The sequence below is a fragment of the Poecilia mexicana genome, unplaced genomic scaffold, assembly GCF_051168715.1.
Source record: "Poecilia mexicana isolate PSO_F unplaced genomic scaffold, ASM5116871v1 scaffold_21, whole genome shotgun sequence".
NCBI lineage: Eukaryota > Metazoa > Chordata > Actinopteri > Cyprinodontiformes > Poeciliidae > Poecilia > Poecilia mexicana.
In genome coordinates, this window is record NW_028263390.1 from 9,131,830 (window position 1) to 9,155,035 (window position 23,206).

The window sequence follows — 23,206 nt, forward strand, 5'->3', positions numbered from 1 at the left end:
ACATTTTCATGCCTTGTCCAGTTATATAAAAGTCGCATCCATCAGTCTACTCATCCTTCCGTTTGATACAAATACCTATCATTCATCTGTCTTCCCACCTTTCTATCGTTCATTGATGGTTCTCCATCCAACCATCTCTCCATTTGTCCATCATCCATCTCTGTCCACTCAGCGGTCCTTCAGTCGTTCTTCCAACCATCTGACCGTCTGTTGCACACCTATCAATCCAACTATCACTCCCATTTGTCCGTTATCCATCCCTCCGTTTCTATCCAGGTGTCTTCAAACCATTAATCTGTCCATGTCACTTACGTCAGCCTTTGTTCCTTCTGCAAATGTAAAAAAAAAACATTGGAAACTCTACAAGGAGAGTTTTGAATTTTGACATTAAAAGTGAAAATGCTCGATTAATTCACTAGAAGAAAGCTCATTAGAATCAAATCTAAGAAATATTTGGAGTTTTAATCATCTCTCCATCTGATTTTGACCAAGCAGGAAGTGATGATTCTGTATAAACACTTGATAAAACAGAAACTATTCAAAGACCCAATGCTGCCAACTAGACAGGTTTAGAAAAAGGTGGTGTTTGCTGCCACTTGGTGGACGTGGAACAAAAAGACTGCAGTTTAGGTAGGTCCAGTTCGTCGTCGATGCTTATCATAATAAGTTATAATTCTTTGAACAGTACACGTGCTTTATGTTTGAACTTTTCATGCAACTCTACAGAATTTATTCTTTTCGACAACTCTTTTCTCGTCATGACCCATGCGACATACGACTTCAAAGCAGATTTTGAATGATTTCATCTTGTGTTTGACACATGAAACCACGTTGGCCACAGCACCTAGAAAAAGTATAATTACCCCTTTAAAATGTTTTAAAAAATGAAAGCAACAAAATCAATACTTTTATTCTGCAGTGGAATAAAAATGAATGGGTTTCTCAAAACAAGTGTGACAAATCTAAAAAGTGTGCAGTTTATTTGTATTTAGACTCCACCACTCTTCCTCTCACTCCATTTCCAACTTCAAGTCTTTTGAACATCTGTTGTCTGTTGATATCCATCTTCAAATCATGTTGCAGTTTCTCTAATGGATTTGGTCATTTTAGATCTGAATTTGTTCCAAATATTCCAAACGTTTAGAGTCGCCCTCCTGCAAGGTGAAAACTTCAAATCTTTCTGCAGCTTCTTAAGTTTTTTTTAATTTTTTTATTCTGAATTTATCTCCACCCACCCAGTTTTTTCCTGTCCATGCGTGGAAATAAAAAAAAAAAGCCTTCCCATGGCATGACGCTGCTGACGTCGTGTTTCGCCTGTAAGAATGTGTGTGTTCAGGTTAGTACCTAGTTTTCTATCAAATCTGTTTTTTTTTTCCGCTCGTTTGCTTAAAAACCAGAACCTCCTCCTCCGAGTTTGCTGCAAACTGCAAGTTTAACCACTTGTGGCTTCTTTTACGTCAATGTAACAAAGTACAAAAAACAAAGTTGCAGAGTGAAGGATAGTTTTTGCAAAGCAATGTGTGTCACTCTCCTCCTCCCCAAAAAACTTTATTTTTCTCAAAAATAGTAAAATATATATTCTCTTTATATTTTATCAGATGAATTTCCACTTGTATTACTCTAAAAAGCAGCATGCGATTCTTTTACTCGCAAGCAGCAAAGCGCTCCCTGAGGCGTCATCTGAAGGACGCCGCTTATTACTATCATTTTTTTTATTATTATTATTATTATTTCCAGAAGATGTTGCTAGGTGCCGCCATCAGCTGTTACCGTTTGCACAAACACTCTCCAGATTGTCTCTCTCTTCTAAGGTCATCGAAGTTCGCCCATTCCTCTTAAAGGAACAGTGAGGCACGATTTTTAGCATCTGGCACCCCTGCTGGCAACTTCGTGGAACCTAAGTGAACCTGTATTGGGCCCCCATTTTTGTATTTATTTATTTTTGCATAGTGATAGCGATATAATGATGATGATGATGCATCTGTTTAGGGGGGTGAGAAGGTCCCCCCACCCTCCCCTTGCGTCAGCAATTGATTTGATCTTTGATCGAGCAAATCCATCCCCGCGTCATGTTTTCGTGCCTACTGCTGGATTAAAAAAACTTGCTTCTATATTTACTGTGAGAGGACAGAGCAGTGTGGCACAATAGCTCTTGTTCCTAAATGCCTTCCTTAATGAGGATGCCACCCCCTCTCCCCTCACACACACACCAAATAAACCAAGTTGCCTCATTATCAACACATTGTTCTCCAATTATCTAAGGAAATATTCCTCCAGGCTGGATGCGTCACTAAAGATCGAAATACGTCAGTGGTGTTTTTTTCTTTTTCTTTTTTTGGTGGGTGGTTAAAAGGCTCTGTGTATCCCTCCCTCTCCGCTCAGATGAGGTCACATGGGTTCACTTAATTTGCCTGCAGTCGGAGAGCCGAACGCTGCCTCTCCAACTCAAATATGATGGCTTGCTTTTTCTTTTCCTTTCCTCGTTTGATCTGGATGTTCTGACGGTCTTCCTTGACTTGTCGGCGTTCAGATCTCCTCCGTTGCTCTGCCCTCTTTTACTCTCCTCCCCTCCTCATCCTCATCCGCCAGTCCTGTGCAACCAAAAAAAACCCTCTCATCACGATAGGAGATGTCAGAACCTATTGCCATGGAAACAGCACTCTCAAAAGTTTGGAACATCGACCCCTTTTGTATCTACATCCATTCAGGTTTTAGGAAAAGGCTTTGAGGGTCTGCATGACTTTAGTCTGAAGACTGTCAAGAGGGAGAACATCTGGGTGCACCTGAGACGGGATCTGAGTTGGAAGTGTGTGTGTGTGTGTGTGTGTGTGTGTACAAAAGGAAAACGGAAGCCAGAAAGTGACTCATAGCTCCTCATGGAGGAGCTGCTTCCTTTCTGCTCTCTCTCTGACTCTCCTCTCTCACCTCAAGTCGTCACCGTTGACGACTTCAACGGACTCACGCCTTCACCCGCCCTTTCTCCCTCCCGTCATCCCCCCCTTTGCTGAAGGGAAACGGGGATGCAGGACAGTTCCGCTTTCTTTTGATGCCAGAAACTCTGCATCAAAGTCCTCCGCATCAAAGCAGAAGACTTGGAGTCAGCAGCAGCCCAGCATTTGGCCTCATACACACACACACACACACACACACACACACACACACACACACACACACACACACACACACACATTTCCACTTTGGATTTAACCACTTTTAACAGGCCCAACTTTCTCAGAAGGCATGAAACGAGACAAAGCTGGTGAAATGCGTCTCATGGGAGAAGTCGCTACAAAATGTCCAACCTCATATTCAGCTCTGTTCAATGTAAAAAGCTGAAAAAAATTTTTTTTCTTCCCCTCGTCGTTCTGTTACTTAACCTGAAGTCCCTTGAGAAACTTTCTCTTATTTAATTTTATTTTGTACTCTTTACCAATTTACCTGTGTGTTCTTCCTGTTCCTGTTCTTCAGATGTAAGCAGTAGCAAACTTTTTCCACCCTCATGAAGAAATGCTGAACATGACACTGAACACCACCATTCCATTGGTCAAAGCACGGAGAGGGAAGGATTATGCTGTGGAGATCCTTTTTTTTTTTTTTTTTTTTCTACATCAGGGACGGAGATGCAGCTCAGAATGGATGGATTCATTTTAAAAGTTTGGGGTCACATTGCGATGTTGAATGGATGGACTAAATGTTGCTGTTTTCCTTCAAATCTGAGCCGTAGACGTTTAATGTTAGCGTGGAGGTTGGAATTATCAACCAAGATGCATCAACGCATGCAGAATTTTAGCCGAGAAACCCTCGATTCAAACGCTGACATTAGCGCGTGAAAGAAGTTTGGAAAAAATGCATTTATGAAGTTAAAGTCTAAATTTTCTTTCGGCACTTTCAGCACAAAATGTGGAACGTGAATAATTGTCTGTTAAAATGGAGAAGGCATCTAGCATTCATTCGGCGTTGGCTAAAACCAGCTTGCTGACTGCAGCGGATTAAACCGAAAGGCAGCATGACCTCACAGTTCAAGACGGATTTTACTCTGAAAAACTTGTGAGGCTTTCGAACGCGTTGGGTTCAAATTTAGATAAACCCGTCGGTTTTTGCTGCTGATGGCTTGTTGATTAAAAAGCACATTTCAAACAGGTCAGGAAATAATTATTGGATGAAGGAAATGGTAAATATCTGATGTTTCTAGTTTCGGTCACAGCTCTACATTCATGTGGCAGGTTGTTTTTGATGAGGACAAGAGTAAATACCCTTTTTCCACATTTTTTTGTCACATTGCGACCTCAAACCGCGATGCGTGTCACTGACATTTATGTGACAAACCAAGTCAAACTAGAGCTTGGAAATGACTGTAATAAACATTATTCATGGTTTTAAACTTTAAGCCTCTAAGTTATTTATTTCTTTATTGTTTGCAGTCACAGCCTCGTGGGGTATCTGTGTTGTCAGCTTAGCACATCGAGGAACTCGCGAGGAAACCGTCTGAACATCAAATTTAGATGTTTTTCTTCTGCATTTTTTGGTCTGATCCTGGGCCAGGTATGAATGTAGTTCCTACAGATCTATCACGACATGCTGCTTCATTGTTATTTAGACATTTCTTCAACAAATTAATAAAATGAAGAAGTAGTGGTGTTTGTACTTAACCTTGATGTTCATATAAACAGCTTTAGGCGATACGCAGCCACACTCTGCCCTCCTCGCAACCAGTAAGGCTAAAAGCTGTGAAGTATTGACATAGACGGTTTCTTTCCCCCAACAAGGCGATCTTTGTCTTTGTGCTTTCTGTGAAAAAAGAAAAAGAAAAAAAAAGATGAAAAAGAAAAAGTCATATCAGGATGATTATCCTCTGTGACTGTCTGGAACATGTGCGCTCTGAAGCGTTATTGTCTCGCAGTTTGTGGGGCATCTGGGGACAAGCTCATTGTCTGCAGGAGCCACACACACACACACACACACACACACAGTGAGGGGGAGCTCGCTTTGCACATAGCAAATAGGTAATTGTCTGAATATATGCGGGGGAGGACAAACCTGAACGACCTCTTTTGACCATCTGGATACGCGGTGCTCCGAACATTAGAGGTCAGGTCATACGGGATGGACGTGATGCGCAGAAAATGCTGAGAGCGGATCAAGAATGGAAGAGCGCTGATGGGAGAGACAACCAAGAGAGGTGCACAGTTTTTTTGTTGTTGTTTTTTTTCCTCACTGTTTTGCTTGTTTTTTTCCCTCTTCCACTTGGCTTGGCAGCAGGCATATGTGCAGAAAAGGAGGGAGGCAAATTCAGTGGGGATTCATCTAAATTACTCTGGTAAAGGTTTTTATTTCCCTCACATACCTGTAAACTATGTTTTTTTTGTTTTTTTTAGTCTTTACTACATAGATAAAATGAGCTGCTGTTTAGCATGAGGAGATGTACTGGTACTGTTATGGCCCCACTGCACATTAGTTTCACATTACATTGACTCTGATTATGTTAATAGCTGTAATAATCATAAATAGAAAGTGATATTCCTCACTTGTAAAGAGCAACATTTTCAGTTTTAATGTTTTTATCACGTTGAAGTTTGGTAGTCTCTGAAAAGGATTGCAGAAGGCATCAAGTCATGTAAAAAAAAAAATAAATAAATTACACCTCACAGAAACGCTTGACGTATGCATTTTCCAGAGTAGAAGATGTAAGTAATTTAAATTAAGGAACATTTTGCAATAATGGACACATTTCACAGGGATTTAATATATGCAGTTCATTAGCTCTGACTAATTTAGATTTTTAAAATATTTTTATTCAACCAAAACATTTGTTTTTAAATTTAAAGGAGAGTTTTTAAATTGCTATTGAAATAATTTAAAACACTTCACAAGCACATCCTCAAACTAAACCAAATGTTGAACTCTGCTGAAAGTAATGTATAAAGATAAAAACAAATACACAAAATCATTCAACAATTTGAATTCAAAGTTATTCTTCATTCATTTCTCTCCATTTTTAAGTTAGCTATGTATTATTTTTCTTGCTTTTTATTTACAGGTGGCAGTTTTATATTTACATATCACAAATTACATATTCCTGATACTATTTCTGCTTTGTTTGATCAGCGACTGATTTGATTACTTTTTAAAAGCTACTAAAGCTTCTAATCACTTTTAAGTAAAGTAGAAGTTTCTTCATTCCTTACATTCAATTATATAAAATTTAATGGAAAATGCACTTTATTTTTTCAAGCAATTAATCCTAAAGTAGGATTTAGTTTTCCCACTGAATAAAGATTCTCAATTTAAGATTTGGGTCTTTCAAAAAAAAAAAAAAACCCATTGTGCTTCTATATCAAAATATGAATTATAACTTGCATTTTTAACATATAGAACTGGATGCAAATAAACGTGTTTAACCTAATTTACAAGTCAGATTTTGACCGCTGATGAGAGAGTAAGCATTAGCTACGCATTGTTCATTTAAAAAGGGGGGCATCTTCTCAGCAGAGCTGCAGAACAAACGCAGCGCCGTGGCCGACGGACACTTGCGCGTCCATCCGTTCACGTTCAATTGAGATTTCAAGGTTGGTGAAGAAAAGTCTGTTTTACTCTCCCGAGCACCACGTCGCACTAACAGCCAGGCATTTTAATTTCACGAGCACAAGTACAAGGACTCGACACTAAGCATTATTTCACAGTTGTGAAACGGATCCACAGTTCGTCTTTGCTTTACGGACATTCGCCTTGAACACAAAGCTCCGCGTGCGGCGCGTGCTCACCTGAAGGTTGGTGGGTTGGTTGGTTATGCTGCTGCCGACACGTTTGAGTTCAGGACCAAACGTACGAAAGGCGTCCAAGGAAAATCGATTCGGCGACACAAGGACTGTTACGTAAGCTTTTCGGTATTGGAATAGCTTGCTTGTTTTCGTCCACACGCACACAAACGTATCTAAAACTTTAAAATGTCAAACCCCTAGTGTGTTTCATGACGATGTTAAAAAAAAAATCTACACAAAGTAGCTCAAGACTGGAAGGTGAAAGGTAAACGGTACTTTTTTTTTTTTTTTTTTTACAAGAGTCTGAAAAGTGTCAATGTTGTTCTTACAGGAGGATGTTTGACTCTGACCACTTTCCTTGCACCTGTTGGGGAAAAACAACAACAAAAAAAGCAAGTCCATAGAATGATTCTGCCACCACCATGCTTCACTGTGAGGACGGTATGTCTGTTTTCTGCTACACAGTAATTTTAAAATGTAGATTTTTGAGCACCTCCTTCATACGGAAAGTGTGCCCCATACAGGTTGGGATGGATACTTTTTCCCAAGGCGCAGTGTTTGAGGAGTCCACCGACTTCACTGATCGAACATACCAAGTGGAATTTTACAAAATATTTTAGAAAACATCACTGCTCCACTTTGCATTGGAGAAGAGACGCAACTAAAGAAACAGCACAACTAAAAACACCTGTTATTTAACACAATATTTAATTAATTTTAGCAGATTGTCTATATTTTTTAATATACCACCATTTTCTAACAAACTAAAATGTTTGTATTTCTCAAGCATCTCCAGAACAATGCTATTTGTTGAACTTTTAGCCACAGAAGACGGTCTCTTGAGTAAGCAGTCAAAGAACAACAATCAGTTGGAAAAAAAAAAAAAAAAAAGCATTCGGCACGTCTTGCTTTGGAAACATTTAGGACATTTCAGAAGCGTGTTTTATCAACCATGATGGAAAAAAACCAGAACAGTCGCTCTTTCTGTTATAGAGAGATGTTAACAGACTCATAGCTGAAGTTGGTAGCACCATCCAGAGAACTTAAAGACTCATCTCATAGTGTGGCATCGGGGGGGATGCCAGCTTTTAAAGCCTCTGCTACTGCTGTGACTGCGTTCAGGGCATTCTGCTGAATCACTTTCCCTCTCCTTCAACTCTTGCGGTGCATTCAGAAAGCCTCTGAACCGCAAGACACTTCTCACATGCTACTCGGGGATTTCAACAAGAGAAGAAAAGCAGGTGGATGATGCTCCTTCTGATCAGAGCCACACGTGTGAGCTGCAGACACGTTTCCTCGTCGGGGCGGGGAGGAGGTCTGCACTCTGACGTGCGGCACAGTAAGAAATGAGTTTGGCTAAGGCGAGGTTAACGTCTTCTGGTATTTATCTTGCACACGGAGCGTTTGCTGGTGTGCAGCCAGCTCGCTGTTATTAATTGAGAAATCAGAAAAGAGAGAAACTCGCAGAAGTTGAGCGTCTAATTTGTCCCCGCAACCCCGACTGGCATCAGAAAAGATCTTCCGTGTCACTTGGCGTGAGAACATGAAAAGACTTTACGGTTTGAAATTTGACCTGGGTTATATTATGGAGATCAGCACCAAGTGACATCTGCAACCAACAGATCTCCAGATAAATTGATCTCATAGCAACCGCGTCCCCATGACAACCAGGATACAGATGCCACGCTGAGGTGATGTGCAGAGAGCGACTGGCTGCCAGACTGATATAAGAAAGAAACTTAACTGCATGATTCATCGAGTTTCCGTCACGAAAAATTAGTGTTTGCATCATTGGCCTCCTACGCCATCCTGCCTATTCTTCTTGCACTAATTGCTTTCTACTCTTTTGCTCAAGGATCTTTTCCTCCCTGCGGTGTATAGACCCTCTGCAAAAATCCAAATTTTGTTCTGGTTTGAGATCTCTGTCCCTCACAAATAAAAATAAGTGTTTTAGTGCATACATAAAGAAAGACAACTTTTAGGTGAGATAAGCGTATCTCGACTTTGACAGTCTATAAACACAGGGTGACTCAATGCCAGAGTAACCTTCATCATGAAGGCTTTAACTGCCAACACCAAAGCATAATTTTTTCAGCTGGGATAAAAGACAAAAATATCTCTTCTAAGGTAACAGCGCCACAAAGTTTAATTGATTGAACTGTTGCTGTACGACTAAAATCAGTAAACAGGCCATAAGCAATCTCTCAATGCAGTTTTGAACTTTTCCAAATTCCCGTAGCAGATAGCTGTGCTGCGATGCTAATGCTAGCTTTCAGATCAAGTATAATCAGTTTCAGCAATGCTGTTCTTAGTTCTGGCCACCAAAATAAAAGTGCTGCTATTAAAAATTGTTTTAACAGCCTACTGATGATGTTTTTCTCCTGCTAGATTTTTCATTATGGCCATTATAAAAGCAACATCTACATCCAAATAACATGACATATGCTATATTTATTTAAATTGTTCCTACACGATTAATATTCCTATAATTTTGGAAGCAATGATCAGTCAGTGTTTTTGAATCATTACCTTTCTAACATCCGATATCAGTTAGCTGTGCTGCATTGTTCATGCTGCAGTGCTAACCTTCACGAAAAGGTGGAGAAGTAAAGATTCGGTTTCTTTTGACATTGTAACTTGTAAAATTATTGTATGTGTCTACAGACGTGCAAATATTTTCTTTTGTGTGTGCTGTTTAATTTTAAAGAAGTTGCTCTGACCTTCACTAACCAACAGAGGGAGCTGCAGCACCCACACATAACATTAAGAGAAAAGGAAACTTTGAAAGTTTGTTTCAGCATAAAAGGTGCAGTGTGTGCACACCAGACTCCTAAAATAGTGAGTATTATAAAAAAAAACACCCAATAAAATATGTTATCTGATTTTGTTGAGCTTTTTTTTCCAACTGTAAATGACAGAAAACAGAAAAATTGAGGTCACTAGTAAACTTACAACAAAAGTAGGATTTGTTTGGACTTCCTCTGGCTCTCCAATTTTAATTCTTACTTTTGGGTTCCTGCCCTCACAACATAGAGGATGCTCATTTATCTTTTGCGCTACTGTTTCATCAGGAAGGTTTCAGTGACTTTTTGCCGGTCGGCTCCATTTAAACCTCAATGCAAACTGAGATCTGATCAGCAAATCGTCCTCACCTGCAACTTCTCAATCTGAAAGTGTTCTGTGTTTACACTTGAGTCTTGTTCTGCTTTCATAAGTTTTGTAGTATGTCACATTGTCGTTTTTTTTTTCTTTGCCTCTAATGAAATCAGCATAGCTCCTTTTTTTTTTTTTTTTTTTAAAAGCATTGAGACAATAGGTATTTATAATTTTAGCCAAATACAAACCTGAAGTGATCTGGATTACCTTAAACAAAAAACATAAAACATAGCATTATCTCTTCTACTTTATATTGTATCATTTTACACAAATGTTTTCTTTTTAAAGAGTTCTCAATAGAAATGAACCTGAATGAAAATGTGATCTATAGCAATAAAAAAAAAATTAACATTAATTTCATGGATTTCATGGGTTTGTCTTGAGCCTTTTTGTCAAAGTGCAACCAAACACTGCGCCGTATTTTGCTGGGATTTTCTGTTTATGTAATATAGATCAGGGATTGACCTTTTTGACCAATTTTTCCATTTCAAAGTGACCATCTATATTAGTCATATGTAGATATTAATAATCTATTGGTTCAACAAGCTGACCTGGCTTTCATTCTGCATAAAAATCAAATCCACGTATGGTTTACCATCGAAACATAAAATAAAATGACGTCACCACTCTGAAGAGGCCAGAAATTCACGTGTGATCTGAACAGATGAGACCAAAAGTCAACTATTTGGCAATGGTGCAAAATGTTTTTGCTGCTCTAAGTGTGGCAGAAAGCCACCAAAGGATATCGCCCTGAAGGCAACAGTTTCTCTTCTGCGGTGGCGGCATAATGCTGAGGGAAAGTTTTTGTTCCAAAGCGGCAGAGAAGCAGGCAGAAGTCCAAGAGGCATTCGGTTTGGACCACATACCAGCAGCACCAGCATAGACCTGGTTAATGTTTGGCTGTTAACTTTTTTTGTTTTTCTTTCTTGTTTTCATGTTTGCGCATTACAAAAAAAAAAAAAAAAAGAAATATATCGCTGCTGGCTTGTGAGTAGTTAGCACCAGACAAAATATTAAATCTGAGTGTTTTCCAATTTGTAACTAGAAAGTTCTTAACGACTGTCCAGACAAGCTGAGTGGGGCATTCATCCAGAACAATCCTGTGGAAACAAAAAGAAAAAGAAGAGAAAAACTGTTGGAGACTTCAAAAGGCTGAGACACCGAGTCAGCACTTTGTAGAGCCACCTTTTACTGCAATTCCAGCTCCAAGCCTTTTTGCCATGTGTGTCTGTGAGCTTTTGCACGTTGAAAAACTGACGCTGTCCCACGATTCTTCTTTACAAAGTTCCTCAAGCTCAGTCGGATTTGGCTTAGGGAGCATCCGAACTTCAATTTCAAGTGTTTTAAACAATTTGACATCGTAATTTGTCATTTTGATGACCATTTTCTCCCCATTTTTTCTCATGAACCAGCTTTCCTGGGGTGTGGATACTTTTTCTAATGTGCTCTGTATGAACTCAATTGAATTACCCTCATCATTTTTCTGCAAATGTACCTTTGTGCTGTTTACAAAGCTGACCTGTGCTTCTCTTGGCCTGTGCCTGTCAGCAGCAGTATGACACGTCCCTTTTTCTTTTTTTTTAAAATCACTAAAATCCCTGCTGCAGATGCCTCGGATTCTGCGTCTTCATTGAAAACTCCACCTGACTAATCTAGCAGGTGTGCTTTAGGAATAGTCCACGTTTCTGCCTGATTGAAAAAAAAACAAAAAAAAAACACACAACATAAACCCCAACCTATCTGCTCTTGGTTTATCACGACATCAAAGCTTATTTACCCAGAAGTAAAGGTCAGATCCAAATTACAAGGAGGTTTGTGGAATATCTTTCCCGATGGCTACACTGTCCCATGGTTACAAACCTTGTTTTCCAAATCATATGACTTGAAGTGCTTGGAGTGAAATGGAAAGTCATGGGATTGGCCAGATGAAGAGATACAATTTTAACAAGGCATCTTATGTCCTGCCAAGCGGTACCTTGTCTTAAATAGTATCATGATTATGACATAGGAATATTTTTCTCAGCTCTACAAGTTTTTTTTTTTTGCTGGAGGCGGAGCTCCGAGGGTTGCTCTAAGGCGATCTGTTTTTCACGGACAATCGGCTCCTTCTTTTGTCTCAATAACCCTGAGTGAAGAGGTGGGGGTCACGTCAGTGACTGGATAATATCATCTCATTCTTAATCAGCGTCTTATGATGAGCCATTTTGCTTCTAATAAGGCTTAATGGCGATTGTGCAAAAGCTGTGGATATATTTAAATGCCCCGTTGCTGTCAGTGGCTGACGATTACAGAGGCTGGAGTTCACAGTTTCGTTCAGTTGTTATGATTCGATTCATGTTTTATTCGAACGACGGCTGAATCCAGCTCGCGTCCTGTCATAATCGATCATTTCAGGGCTCAGCTCTGAAATAGAGTTTATTTGTGATAAGACAGTTTCATGTGCTATTCAGCGACCGATAACTTGAACAAGAAAGCAAGCTCACCGAAATTAAACATCTGTGTGCAGGTCGGAACAGGGGATCCATTGACTGGTTTAAATCAAATTAGGTTTTATAAAACGTCCATCCGTTCTCTATACCTGCTTGCCCTCGCTGGGTCCAGCGGTCGCTTTATAAAACATTAAATCTCTAAATTAGGACATTCTTGCAAATTCTGTTTGGTGCCTGTTAGTCTGGGAATGAAGAAATACATTTCTGAAATAGACACACAAAAAAAGCTAATAAATAAAAGCCATATTTGTCAGAGACATGCAGTTTGGGGAGTTTTCATTACAAAAACTATCCTCCCGGAGCGCGTCCTGCAAGTGGGTCACAGAGCGCTGATGTCACAGCAGCTATCTATAGGAGTTCATGAAGTGTCACTAATCAATCAGGTTAGCGGAACGGCTGGTGAAGATCTGAGATAGAGGTCTTTCAAGGTGCAGCTGCAGACATGGAAAAAACAAACAAACAAAAAAACGAAACCAGCATTTGGTTCTCTTGACCTAGCTTTGGAAAAAAAAGGTTTTGATTGTTGATAGTTCATCGTAGTTGTCCGATGAAATAGGGAAGCATGGTGGCGACAGCATTATGCTGCGGGGTTGCTTTCCTTTAGCACACCCATGGAATATCTTGTAACTTTTATCCTGCAACTTTGCACTTACATGTTGGTCTCTCACATAAAAACCTCATGTAATACGGTGACATTTATGATTATGTTGCGACAAAATGTGGAAATGTTTGAAGGGGTCTGAATCCTTTTGAAAGGCATTAAATGGAAATTTATATGACAAGTGGTAAAGTACATTGACAAGGACCTGACAATTATCTCAACCTAAACAGCAACAGGTGTCACGTAAATGACCAGAAAACAGGACAGTCGTTACCTCCACTGCAAACGCACCAAAACATATCAGTCTGGATGCTTTTGTAAATTATTTTTCATTGTAATTTGGCTTGGTTATTGATTAGGAAAATGTAAGTTTTGTGCTTCCGTTTCTTGCCAGTCAAAATTAATTTAATTTATTTTGTTTTAAGGAAACTTGAGCATCTTCACAATTTCTGAGAACGATCTAGTACCTCCAGCTTTTGGCAGAAAGTGTAACTGTTGCGAATCTCATATTAGGAGAGAGGAAAGTCTTTATTTCTTCAAGACTTTGCGGGTTAGGGGAAAAGCCTCCAGAATCATCGGAGACACTTTGAATTTAGGAAAGTGCTGTTAAATTAGAAAGAAACTCGAGTGTGATGCAAAGAATATCTTTCAAGTGAGCTGTGATATATTTTATTTTTCATTTTTAGTGAACTCTTTGCCATACATGTAGTTTTGATGCCCCGTATCGTACCGTATCGTATCGTATCATATCTTACCGTACTGTATCGTACCGTGTCACTTCTTTTTTTACAAAACACCTTGAAACAACAACAATGCAGACCATAATGTTTTACAGAAAGATATGGAACCAAAGGGTTAGAAGAATAAAGGAAAGAAATAAAACATATCAAATAAAAGTATAGTTTGTTACATTTGGAGGATTACTGAGAAAAGACGAAAAAGGGGAAAAAAAGTCTGTCTGTTCGATAAGCCTGAAACAACAGGCTTTTACAACGGCGTTTGTTGTAAAATTCTCAGACGAATTTTACAACAAAATGTCCTAAAAAATAATTCTGTGATCATTAGCTCCAGTGAAACAAACATGTCACAATATCTAGTGTCTAAAAATCTACATTATAATCCTGCTGTGAAATTACTGATCCTATCTTTTAGATTTGTATTGTGCTGTCTGTAAAAGACGCTAATTTTTGTATTAAAACTCTTTTCAGTTAATTTCGGTTCAGTTTTTATTGACACCCCAAAGGGTAATTGGTTTCCAGCAGGCAACATAAATACAGAGACACCATCCACAAAAGACGTCTTATTCACTCTATTAGCACAGCACATTTGGGATTTTTATTTTTATTTTACTTGTTTTGGACTGATTTATAACAGATCATAAGATCATAAATTTTCAGCGTTTCTGAGATTATGATTGGCTAAGCGTGACTTGGATTAAACTGAGTAAATTTAGAGTTGGACATAAATTACCAACTTTGCCGTGGAACGGAAAGCTTTGCAAACCTGCAAGTTGCGACTGCAGCATGCATGTTATGCTGGACAAGTGGTCAGGTCTCAAGTAAGTAAGAAAGTAGGAAAGTAAAGCCTGGGAATGACAGGTGAAGTGAAACTAAAAGTCCTGATTAATCACAATTGATTTTGTGAATAATTTAAATCATAAATTAATTGTGATTAACCACAGTTTACTATGTGGTCTCTTTTTTTTCTGTAAAAAAAAAAAAAAAAAAAAAAAGTCCTCCACAGGATAGTGAGGGGAGCTTACTACAAAGGGTCACTAGTCTGTATACCTATTAATCCAGTTAATAATATTTTTGTGTACAAATCTGTTAAAAAGTTATCAGAAAAACACTGGATTGTTCTTTATTCACAACCATTTACCTTGGAATGAAAATAAAATACATTGAGATAGATAGATAGATAGATAGATAGATAGATAGATAGATAGATAGATAGATAGATAGATAGATAGATAGATAGATAGATAGATAGATAGATGTTTTTCCTCTGGGTTGAATTCTGAGTTTCTCCACAAAAATGGGATTTAAGAGATAATAAAAAGTAAGTTGTCTGTTTGCATTGTCTAAGGCAGAATGATATTTCTGACATGCCGGGTGCCGCAGACACACATCAGTCACATTTAGTGACTCACACGTTTCTGGCTGAAGCGCAGTCGGGGGAAACGGCGCTTACATAACCTGGTTTAGAGTGATAGATCCTGTCAAGCTTCTGCAGCGCTCACATCTTTTAAAGACTCTTCGTTCCCCGATGACGATGATGGCGCTAACATCTGGTCGCAAGCGGACAGATTCCCAGCAGATCTTTGACCAGCTTCAGCCCCCACAAGGCCCGTTTAACCACTGTTAAATTGGATTTGCGTCACGATCTCCTTAAAGCCTGTTACCTATACGTTGTTTGCTATTACACTTTTTTCTTCCACTCAATTTTCCATTAATATGCCTGCTAAAAGCTAGTGTCTTCTTCAGCAATGTCCTGTTGTGATTTACCGTTCTTGTGGAGGGATACAATGACTATTTGCTGGGTGACGGCAAGTCACCATTGTTCTCCAGGATTGTTTTGACCATAACTTTGCAATATTGAAATATAGCAAAATATTACATAGAACACGTTTGGTGCTCCTATGTAAAATTCTAACTTCCCCTAACTTGAACATGCCCATGGCTTCAGTCAATATAGATCTGGAACATATTTTGCTCTACAGTGAATGAAAGTAGTTGGTAAAAATATCTTTCATAGTATCAACTGAAAAGGAAATGTATTTATTTTTGTCAAATAAAAATATACATAATATAAATAAAATCTCTTCATGGTCTGACAAGTCAATCTGATGATCTGGCAATAGACTGACGATTATTAGATTGTCGGATTGACGATAATCTCCCAGATATTCAGATCGTCTGGCAAAATGTTTAAGTCTTGACACAACTCTTATTTTGCTTCATCCCAATACTTTGACTAAGCCATTGTAAATTGTGACTATATGTTTATTTGAACCATTCCATTGTTGCTCTGCCTGGGTGTTTAGGATAGCTGTCCTGCTGGCTGGTGAAGTTCTCAGGTCTTCTGCAACCTCTTAAGGTACTTTTCCACTAGACCTCCTATAACCAAACCGGCCAGATTCATTTTCCATTAGTAGATTCGGAGCAGCTCTAGTCCGGCGGTTCTCAGATTTTCGTACCTACTTCCGGGGTAATACTAGCATCATCGAGGACGGTAAGGCATCGCAGCGATTTTATTGGCAGCTGACTGCATTCGTTGATTGGCTCACACTTTACCTCACTGAAAACTGCAAACAGCATCACTAGCGGCGCCAGGAACAAATGCGTCACCTTTGCAGCAGTATGACCGTGATTTAGCGTCGCTGTTAGCAGCTGGTTGCAATAAAGAAGAGAAACGGTGCCGCCGTGGTCAGCTTTCTGATGGAGCTGCAGTTTCGCCCCGACAGTGTGAAACACCAGAACTACATATTAGGATATGTAAATTTTTATTTTTCTGTTTGATTTTAAATAAATAAATGAATGAATGAATAAATAAATAAATAAAATGCCACATTGTAATTATGTGTATAGCGAAATAATCAGCTGATCTTTATCGTTATCTTTGGGTCAGCAATGAATTTCTATGAGACAAAATGTATCTGGGTTTGAGTCCGTCAGAACCAGAACCTCGAGGTTCTGCGTGACTGAGCGTTGCGTCACCGCAGCACTGACAGCAGCTGCGCGCTCACGTCCCGCCCACGTGAGCGCACGTGAAGAACAGAGCATTTAATTGGAAAGCTCCAAATAATATTACCTGGGGTAAAACCAAACCGCACATTAACCGGTTAGAGCGCGACTTGCCAGTGGAAAAGCGCCTCTGGGTTTCCTTTGCCACACATTTATAGTTAGACCTTATTAACTTACCACTACTTGCTGAAGTGGAGAATTTAAATTGTATTTATTTACCCTGTTGGTTAACCAGGACTTGCTGAAGTGGAGAATTTAAATTGTATTTATTTACCCTGTTGGTTAACCAGGACTTGCTGAAGTGGATAATTCAAATTGTATTTATTTAACCAGGTGAGATAATTCAGTACTAATGATTATTTACAACACCAACCTGGGATGATGGGATGAAAACGTGTAAATTCTGTTATCTTTTCCTTCACTTCGCAAATATGTACTATTTATGTTGAGTCGAAAATAAACTACACAACAAAGGGCACATTTTTACCCCTGTATTAAATGCTATTGTATATGTCCTTCTGTTTCAGTAATAATGATACTTATTAATCCTCCGATGTTTGCTACCCAGTAGAACAGAACAGCAGTGTTTTTCCACTGGCCACTTGACCAGATAAAGCAAATCTAATCTCTTTAGGGACACAAAGTTCTCCAGAATCATGTGCCATTTTTCTTATTGTTGTTTACTTTATTAAAGACAGTAACTATGATGATATATTTACTGTTGCTAAACAAGAAAGCAATGCTGAAACTGTTTGTAATCCATAATCCCTTGACCTCCTTAGGCGACCTATTAGCAGCTCGATGGCAGATACCGGCGGCCGGTTCGCTTCCTCTGATTTGTCAGACATTGCTGATTGACTGACCTTCTTTAATCACTTTATCGCTCCAGAAGAGCTGCAGCTTGGCCAAAAATGTGAAATTCAAACAGATACGCAGCCTTTCTCGTCAGAAAACAGACCATCGGAGGGAGCGCGTCGGCTCCCCACGCTCTCAGCTTGGCCCTGTTCGCCGCATGCCACGTTGATCCTCCGGGGCCGACACACAAGCGAAAAACTGGGCAAATTATAACCACACAGTAGCAAGTCGGGCCACATGGGATCAACAGCATTCACATTGCTCTCTAATCCAAATTGCATTTGTCAGAGTGTGTTTGTACGCAGCCGAAAACACACTTGCAGGGGGATGAAAAGAAAAGCGAAGAAGATGGACTGATTAAAGAGGCTGCAAGACATCACCTAAACAGCATTTGCTTTTTGCTTCTTTTTTTTGTTTGTTTTGTTATTCCTAGAGAATAAAAGCTTGGCAAAGTTAATATGAATATGCAAGTTTGATTAAACACTATAAAGCTGTGGAACATGACTCCCCTGTGAGTTTGAGCTTTTCTGCAAATTATATTTCAGTTTCAAGCACAGCAAGTTTTATTCATGACGGCTCTCGGAGAAACGATGACCACGTGTAGATCAATTGTTTTCGTGTCCGAATAAAATCTAATCCTCATTTTACGTTTCTGACAATTAGTTTACACAATCATCTCTTTCCTCGCATGCGAAACGGGTTGTTCAGTTAAAAACAGGCAAGTTTAAACGTAGTGAAACTGATACGAGTGACATTAACCGCAGAGCTCCACCTTCTCAGGTGGAAGAATCTGTCGACTGTCTTGGACGCAACAATTGCGTCAGGAAAGATGCTCCGGTCAGGGGTGAAACAATGAGTGTGGAATAAAATTTAGGCTGGACATCGAGCTTGAACGCACAGTTCCCACAGGGAGACACGGTGCTGATGGCCTGATGCTGTGGGAATGCTTTGTTTTCAGGAAAGTCAGTGGAAAATGCCGTTCTCCTTTGTTTTGCCTGTCACCACGCCTCACCCTGAGATCAGTGAGCTCAGTTTGTTGTGTAGACTTTGCTTTCTGGTCAAACATGCTGTCTTCGTACCCCATATAAATAATCGTCTTCCTTTCCGACCCCGCAGCGTCAACACGACCCTAAACACGTTCAAAGTTTTTGTCACCAAGGCTATAAAATATCACAAAAATGTGAGTTACTATATTTAGAACTTTATAATTGGATTGTGTTTTCATTCCCCCCCACTGCTTATGCTTAAATGAAATGCATACAGTTGCTTAATTTTTCTGAAATGATAATAAAGATGTTAAGTAAGCATCAGAGGTTTCTATTTTTTGTTTATTTTTTTGCTTCAGAAAAAAAATTTTTGAGCCCATTCACAGCAACAGGAACGAAATATGTCACTCTTTCTAACCATAGTTGGTATGATTTATTGAATAAATGCACCTGAGTCTGTATCTGAATAAAAAATGCCTCGATAATTGAGGCCCTATTATATTAGAAGAGAGGTCGGGGGGAAATCTATTAAAAAATTAACACTTTTTATTACACCTAACATTTTTCATTTAGGAAGATTTGTCTCTTTCTACATATCTTTTTCCCTCCAAAAGGCAGGTATTAATGAAATTAATGATGAATGAAATAAACCTAAATTCCGCTGTACTTCAATTGTGTGTGTGTGTGCGCGTGTGTGTGTGGGCCGCACAAAAATCACCCATAAGACCACAAAAGGCACACGGACCACACGTTTGATAACCCTAGTTTGGATTAAAACCTTTCTAGGTTTTCAATAGTCTAGTTAAAGAACAAATACGCTCATTTAATGCGACACACTTACAAAAAAACAAAAATAAATAAAAATAAATAAATAACTTTAAGGTGTCTCCCCACCTTTCATCTGATCTGAATTTTATTTTATTTATTTATTTAAAAAAAAAAAAAAACAACAACATATTTTTCAGCTACATCGTTTTCAACATCACATCGTTTGGCAGTGAACCACAGAGGGAGCGAGCATCCAGCTAATATTGCTCTGCTTCCAGTGTCAGGAACATCAGTGTCGGTTTTCTGGATGCGCCTTTTAAAAACCGAACTTCACACAGACGCCAAAGTGAGATATTAAGCTGAATGCACGCTCCTTCACACACACACACACACACACCCTCATACGCACACACACACACACAATAGAAAAATAGTGGTCACCAACTGAACCCAGCTTCAATTGATTCAAATACTTTTTTCCATACAAAAAAGAGAAAAAAAAATCGCTATGAGGAATCAATTTAAAGTCATGACAACACAGTTTAACAGCCTACAATCTATAGGCTAAAGGCGTCAACTTAAACTGAACCCCTATCTGTCAGTCCTGAACATCTTAATGCAATAGAAACAACATATATATATATATAATATTCATATATAATGTGCCATGTGTGAACGTTTGATAGCAGCATCTGGATATTTTGCACTGTGGGTTTGGACACTAAAGCGGAGGGCAGAGCAGCAGGGCAGGTTCGGCTACACACACAGCACCTCCTTCTGGGGGTCCATCACCTCTTTTCTGTATTGCTCCAGCCAGTTCTTCAGTTCCGAGATCCGGTAGCCTTCCGGACCCCTCCCACCCTGGTACACCACCCGCTCATCCATCACGATGTAAAGTCTCTCAAAGTAGGCTCCGTAAGCGGCGTTGGACGAGTTGTCCATGTTGTCCACCACCACGTTGCTCTCTGGCACCTCGGTGAACATCAGCTGCGCGGCTCTCAGCCGGTCCTCCAGGCAGCGGTGCTTGGGGATCTGGTAGGGCGCGTCGGAGCTCACCCAGCCGTCCGACGGGTGCGCCTCCTCGATGTACACAACTAAGAAGTCCGCGATGTCCGCGTACTGCCTGACGACGCGCTGGAACGTCGCCAGGCGCGTCATGAACGGCGGTCAGGAGCAGCTGCCAAAGTTGAGGACGAGCGGTCTCTTCCCTTTCGTGCAGTCCAGAATCCGGACCTGCCGCCGCTCCTGGACCAGCACCACCTCGGTGTTGGGGGCAGCCTCCCCGAGGTGCGCCGATTTGAGAAAGTCCAGCTTCTGGCCGTGCCACACGGCCCTGAGGGACTCCCAGGTGAACATCTTGTTGGAGTCGGAGACGCACACCGGCGGGTCGTCCGGGCTGTCCTGGCGCTCGCCCATTTTCAGCAGCACTTTTCTCCTGATGCACAGGAAATCCAGGAACCACAGCATGACGGCGGCCAGCAGGAACCGGGGCAGCAGCATCAGGCACAGGGCTGCGTGTTTCAGCGCCCTCGCCATTTGGACACCGCCGGAGTCGTCCATCATCTCTTCCCTTGCCGATAGGACGACACCGAGGCAACTAATATTCAGTCACCTTTAGCCATTGGAGAAAACAATCTGACGCAGGCAGGACCTCTTTTTATAGGTACAGCAGCATTTGAATAATAGAAGAAAAAAACACGCCTCCCTCCGGTACCCGCACCGCCCACTCACATGGAGGGGATTACCTCCCGTCAACTCTGGGCTTCAGAAACACAGAGGTGGGGAGTGAGGAGAGGAGTGACGGAGAGGGAGGGTGAGCGCCGAGGGCAGCCTGGATGGCTGTCAGTCCAGATGCCTGTTAAACATGACACTCCTTGTGAGAACGTGCAATTGAGTGGGCCGTTTCCGTGGAATGGTGGGGGTAAACCCACGCGTTCAGTTCCCGCGCAAACACTGCAGGTCCTGCGAGTCGGGGGGGAAAACATTTGCCTCATCCTCCGGGAAACTAGAATCACTTTGTCACGATGCCAGCCGGCGGCCGCCAGACGGCGCTGCAGTGACACCAGACAAGAGGCCCCGTGTTTTTAGAAAGCAGCGAGAACCCCACGGACACTTTCAGAGAGAAGCGGGAGAGGTAGCAAAACTGGTGGTTTTTCGGTCAACTTAAATGCAGGGAACTACATTTTGGGAAAAACAAACAAACAAACAACAACAGCAAAAAATAAATAAATAAAACAACAACAAAAAAAATAGTTAAAGTTTTGACTTCTACCCAACATGGTGGTGACAGCATCATGCTGTGGTCCAGATTTAAATCAAGATATCAATATTGCTATTGACTGAAACTCTCTCTCTTTTTTTTGTAACTGAGCTTTTCTGCAAATTTAAATAGGCAGTAAATCCATTCACTGAGTGTGAAAAACTTGGTGTTTCTATAAAGTGTCGACTCAAGGCGGCTCAAGGTTTATTGTTTGGAGAGAATCACATAAACTTATTGTAGGTGAAGATTAGAAGACAATAAACAGACATCATAAAACCTTTTTAATACTTTCTAGTAAAAAAAAAAAAATCAGGTTCATTTCCATATCTCGAATCTGACAAGGGAAATCTTACGTTTTTCGAAAACACTGTGTGGCAAAACAAACAAACAAACAAACAAACAAACAAAAAAACAACTAAATCTGTAAAACCAACTGGCGGTGGCAACTGTGTGAAAAATATAGGGCAAGTTCTGGAAAACATAATACTTCAGAACCAGAGTGGAGGTTCACCTTCCAGCATCTTTAAACACTCAGCCATGAGTTCAGTTGGATGATTTCACATCAAGAGCATGTTCATATGCTCTAGAGTGGCCCAGTCAAAGTCCAAGACAATCCTGTTGGAGCGTTGCTCCTCCAGGGAAGTTTTTCCATCTAATCTGATTGGTCCTGATCCGTGTTTGCCAAGAAGAACAGGCCGAAATTTCAGCTTCCAGATATGCAAAGCGGATGGAGACAAGAGCAAACAATTTATAAACGAAAGCCTGGATGTGCTAATTTGTTCTCAGTCAACTAAATTGCTGTGTTTTTTGGCCAAATTCTCTGGCAAGCGGTGAATGAAAGTCACCGGATCATGCTCATTATTTTGAAGTGACACCAAAAAGCGTTTCCCAGCGCAATCACAGTTAGGTTTTAATTATCCTTAATTCAATTAGCATTGTGCATCTTCGCCGAGGTATTTTATCTCGTCAGCTGAATTTCTCGCGTTCTGCCGTCCAGATTTTTCCCTTGGCGGCGCTTGTTTGGTAAACAGAGCCTTAATTAAGTCTAACATGGGGATTATTGAATGCGTTTCGTCGGGTCCAGCTATAAAACAATGCCAGTCCGATCTTTTCCTTCTACCCCCGAATCCTGTTACCTCACCCTGAAACCTTTTCCACCGCCTTGCAGGTGTTAATGAGATGGAAACCATGTGACCGCTGGGCTCTGTTTCTCTGACTTCACAATAGCAGCATGTGTCCAATCGTCTCCTCCGCCCCGATGCGCCGGCGTTCTCCCTTTCCCTCCTTTCCCGCTTCTTTCTGTCTCTCTGCTCCCCCGGGGGTCTCTCCCGTCCGTTTCGCAGGTTAGCAACAGAGTATGTAATGTCTTATAAAAATTATTATTATTTTTTGTTTTACTTTGACTGTTTTAAATAAGAAGTGTTGACTTTGAAAATTCTGAGATACTGTTCTCTCGATGATGCTGGACTTTAAAATAACTTGAAACGTTTGGCTACATTGTTTCTAAATGTTCTTTTAACGATTAGTACTGGGTTATTAACATATCATATAAAGTGCTATTGAAATATAACCATATCTGAACATCTTATG

The 23,206-nt window shown here is 40.3% G+C and overlaps 1 protein-coding gene across 1 annotated transcript; it reads right to left on the bottom strand.

Annotated features, from left to right (window-relative positions):
* Nucleotides 1–19,483: 19,483 nt before the first annotated feature.
* On the bottom strand, nt 19,484–21,023 carry LOC106916346 (thyroxine 5-deiodinase-like). The gene has a single exon (XM_014984603.2). The coding sequence runs from the start codon at nt 20,917–20,919 to the stop codon at nt 20,113–20,115; it is 807 nt and encodes a 268-aa protein (XP_014840089.1). The 5' UTR covers nt 20,920–21,023; the 3' UTR covers nt 19,484–20,112.
* Between the last annotated feature and the right edge of the window lie 2,183 nt (nt 21,024–23,206).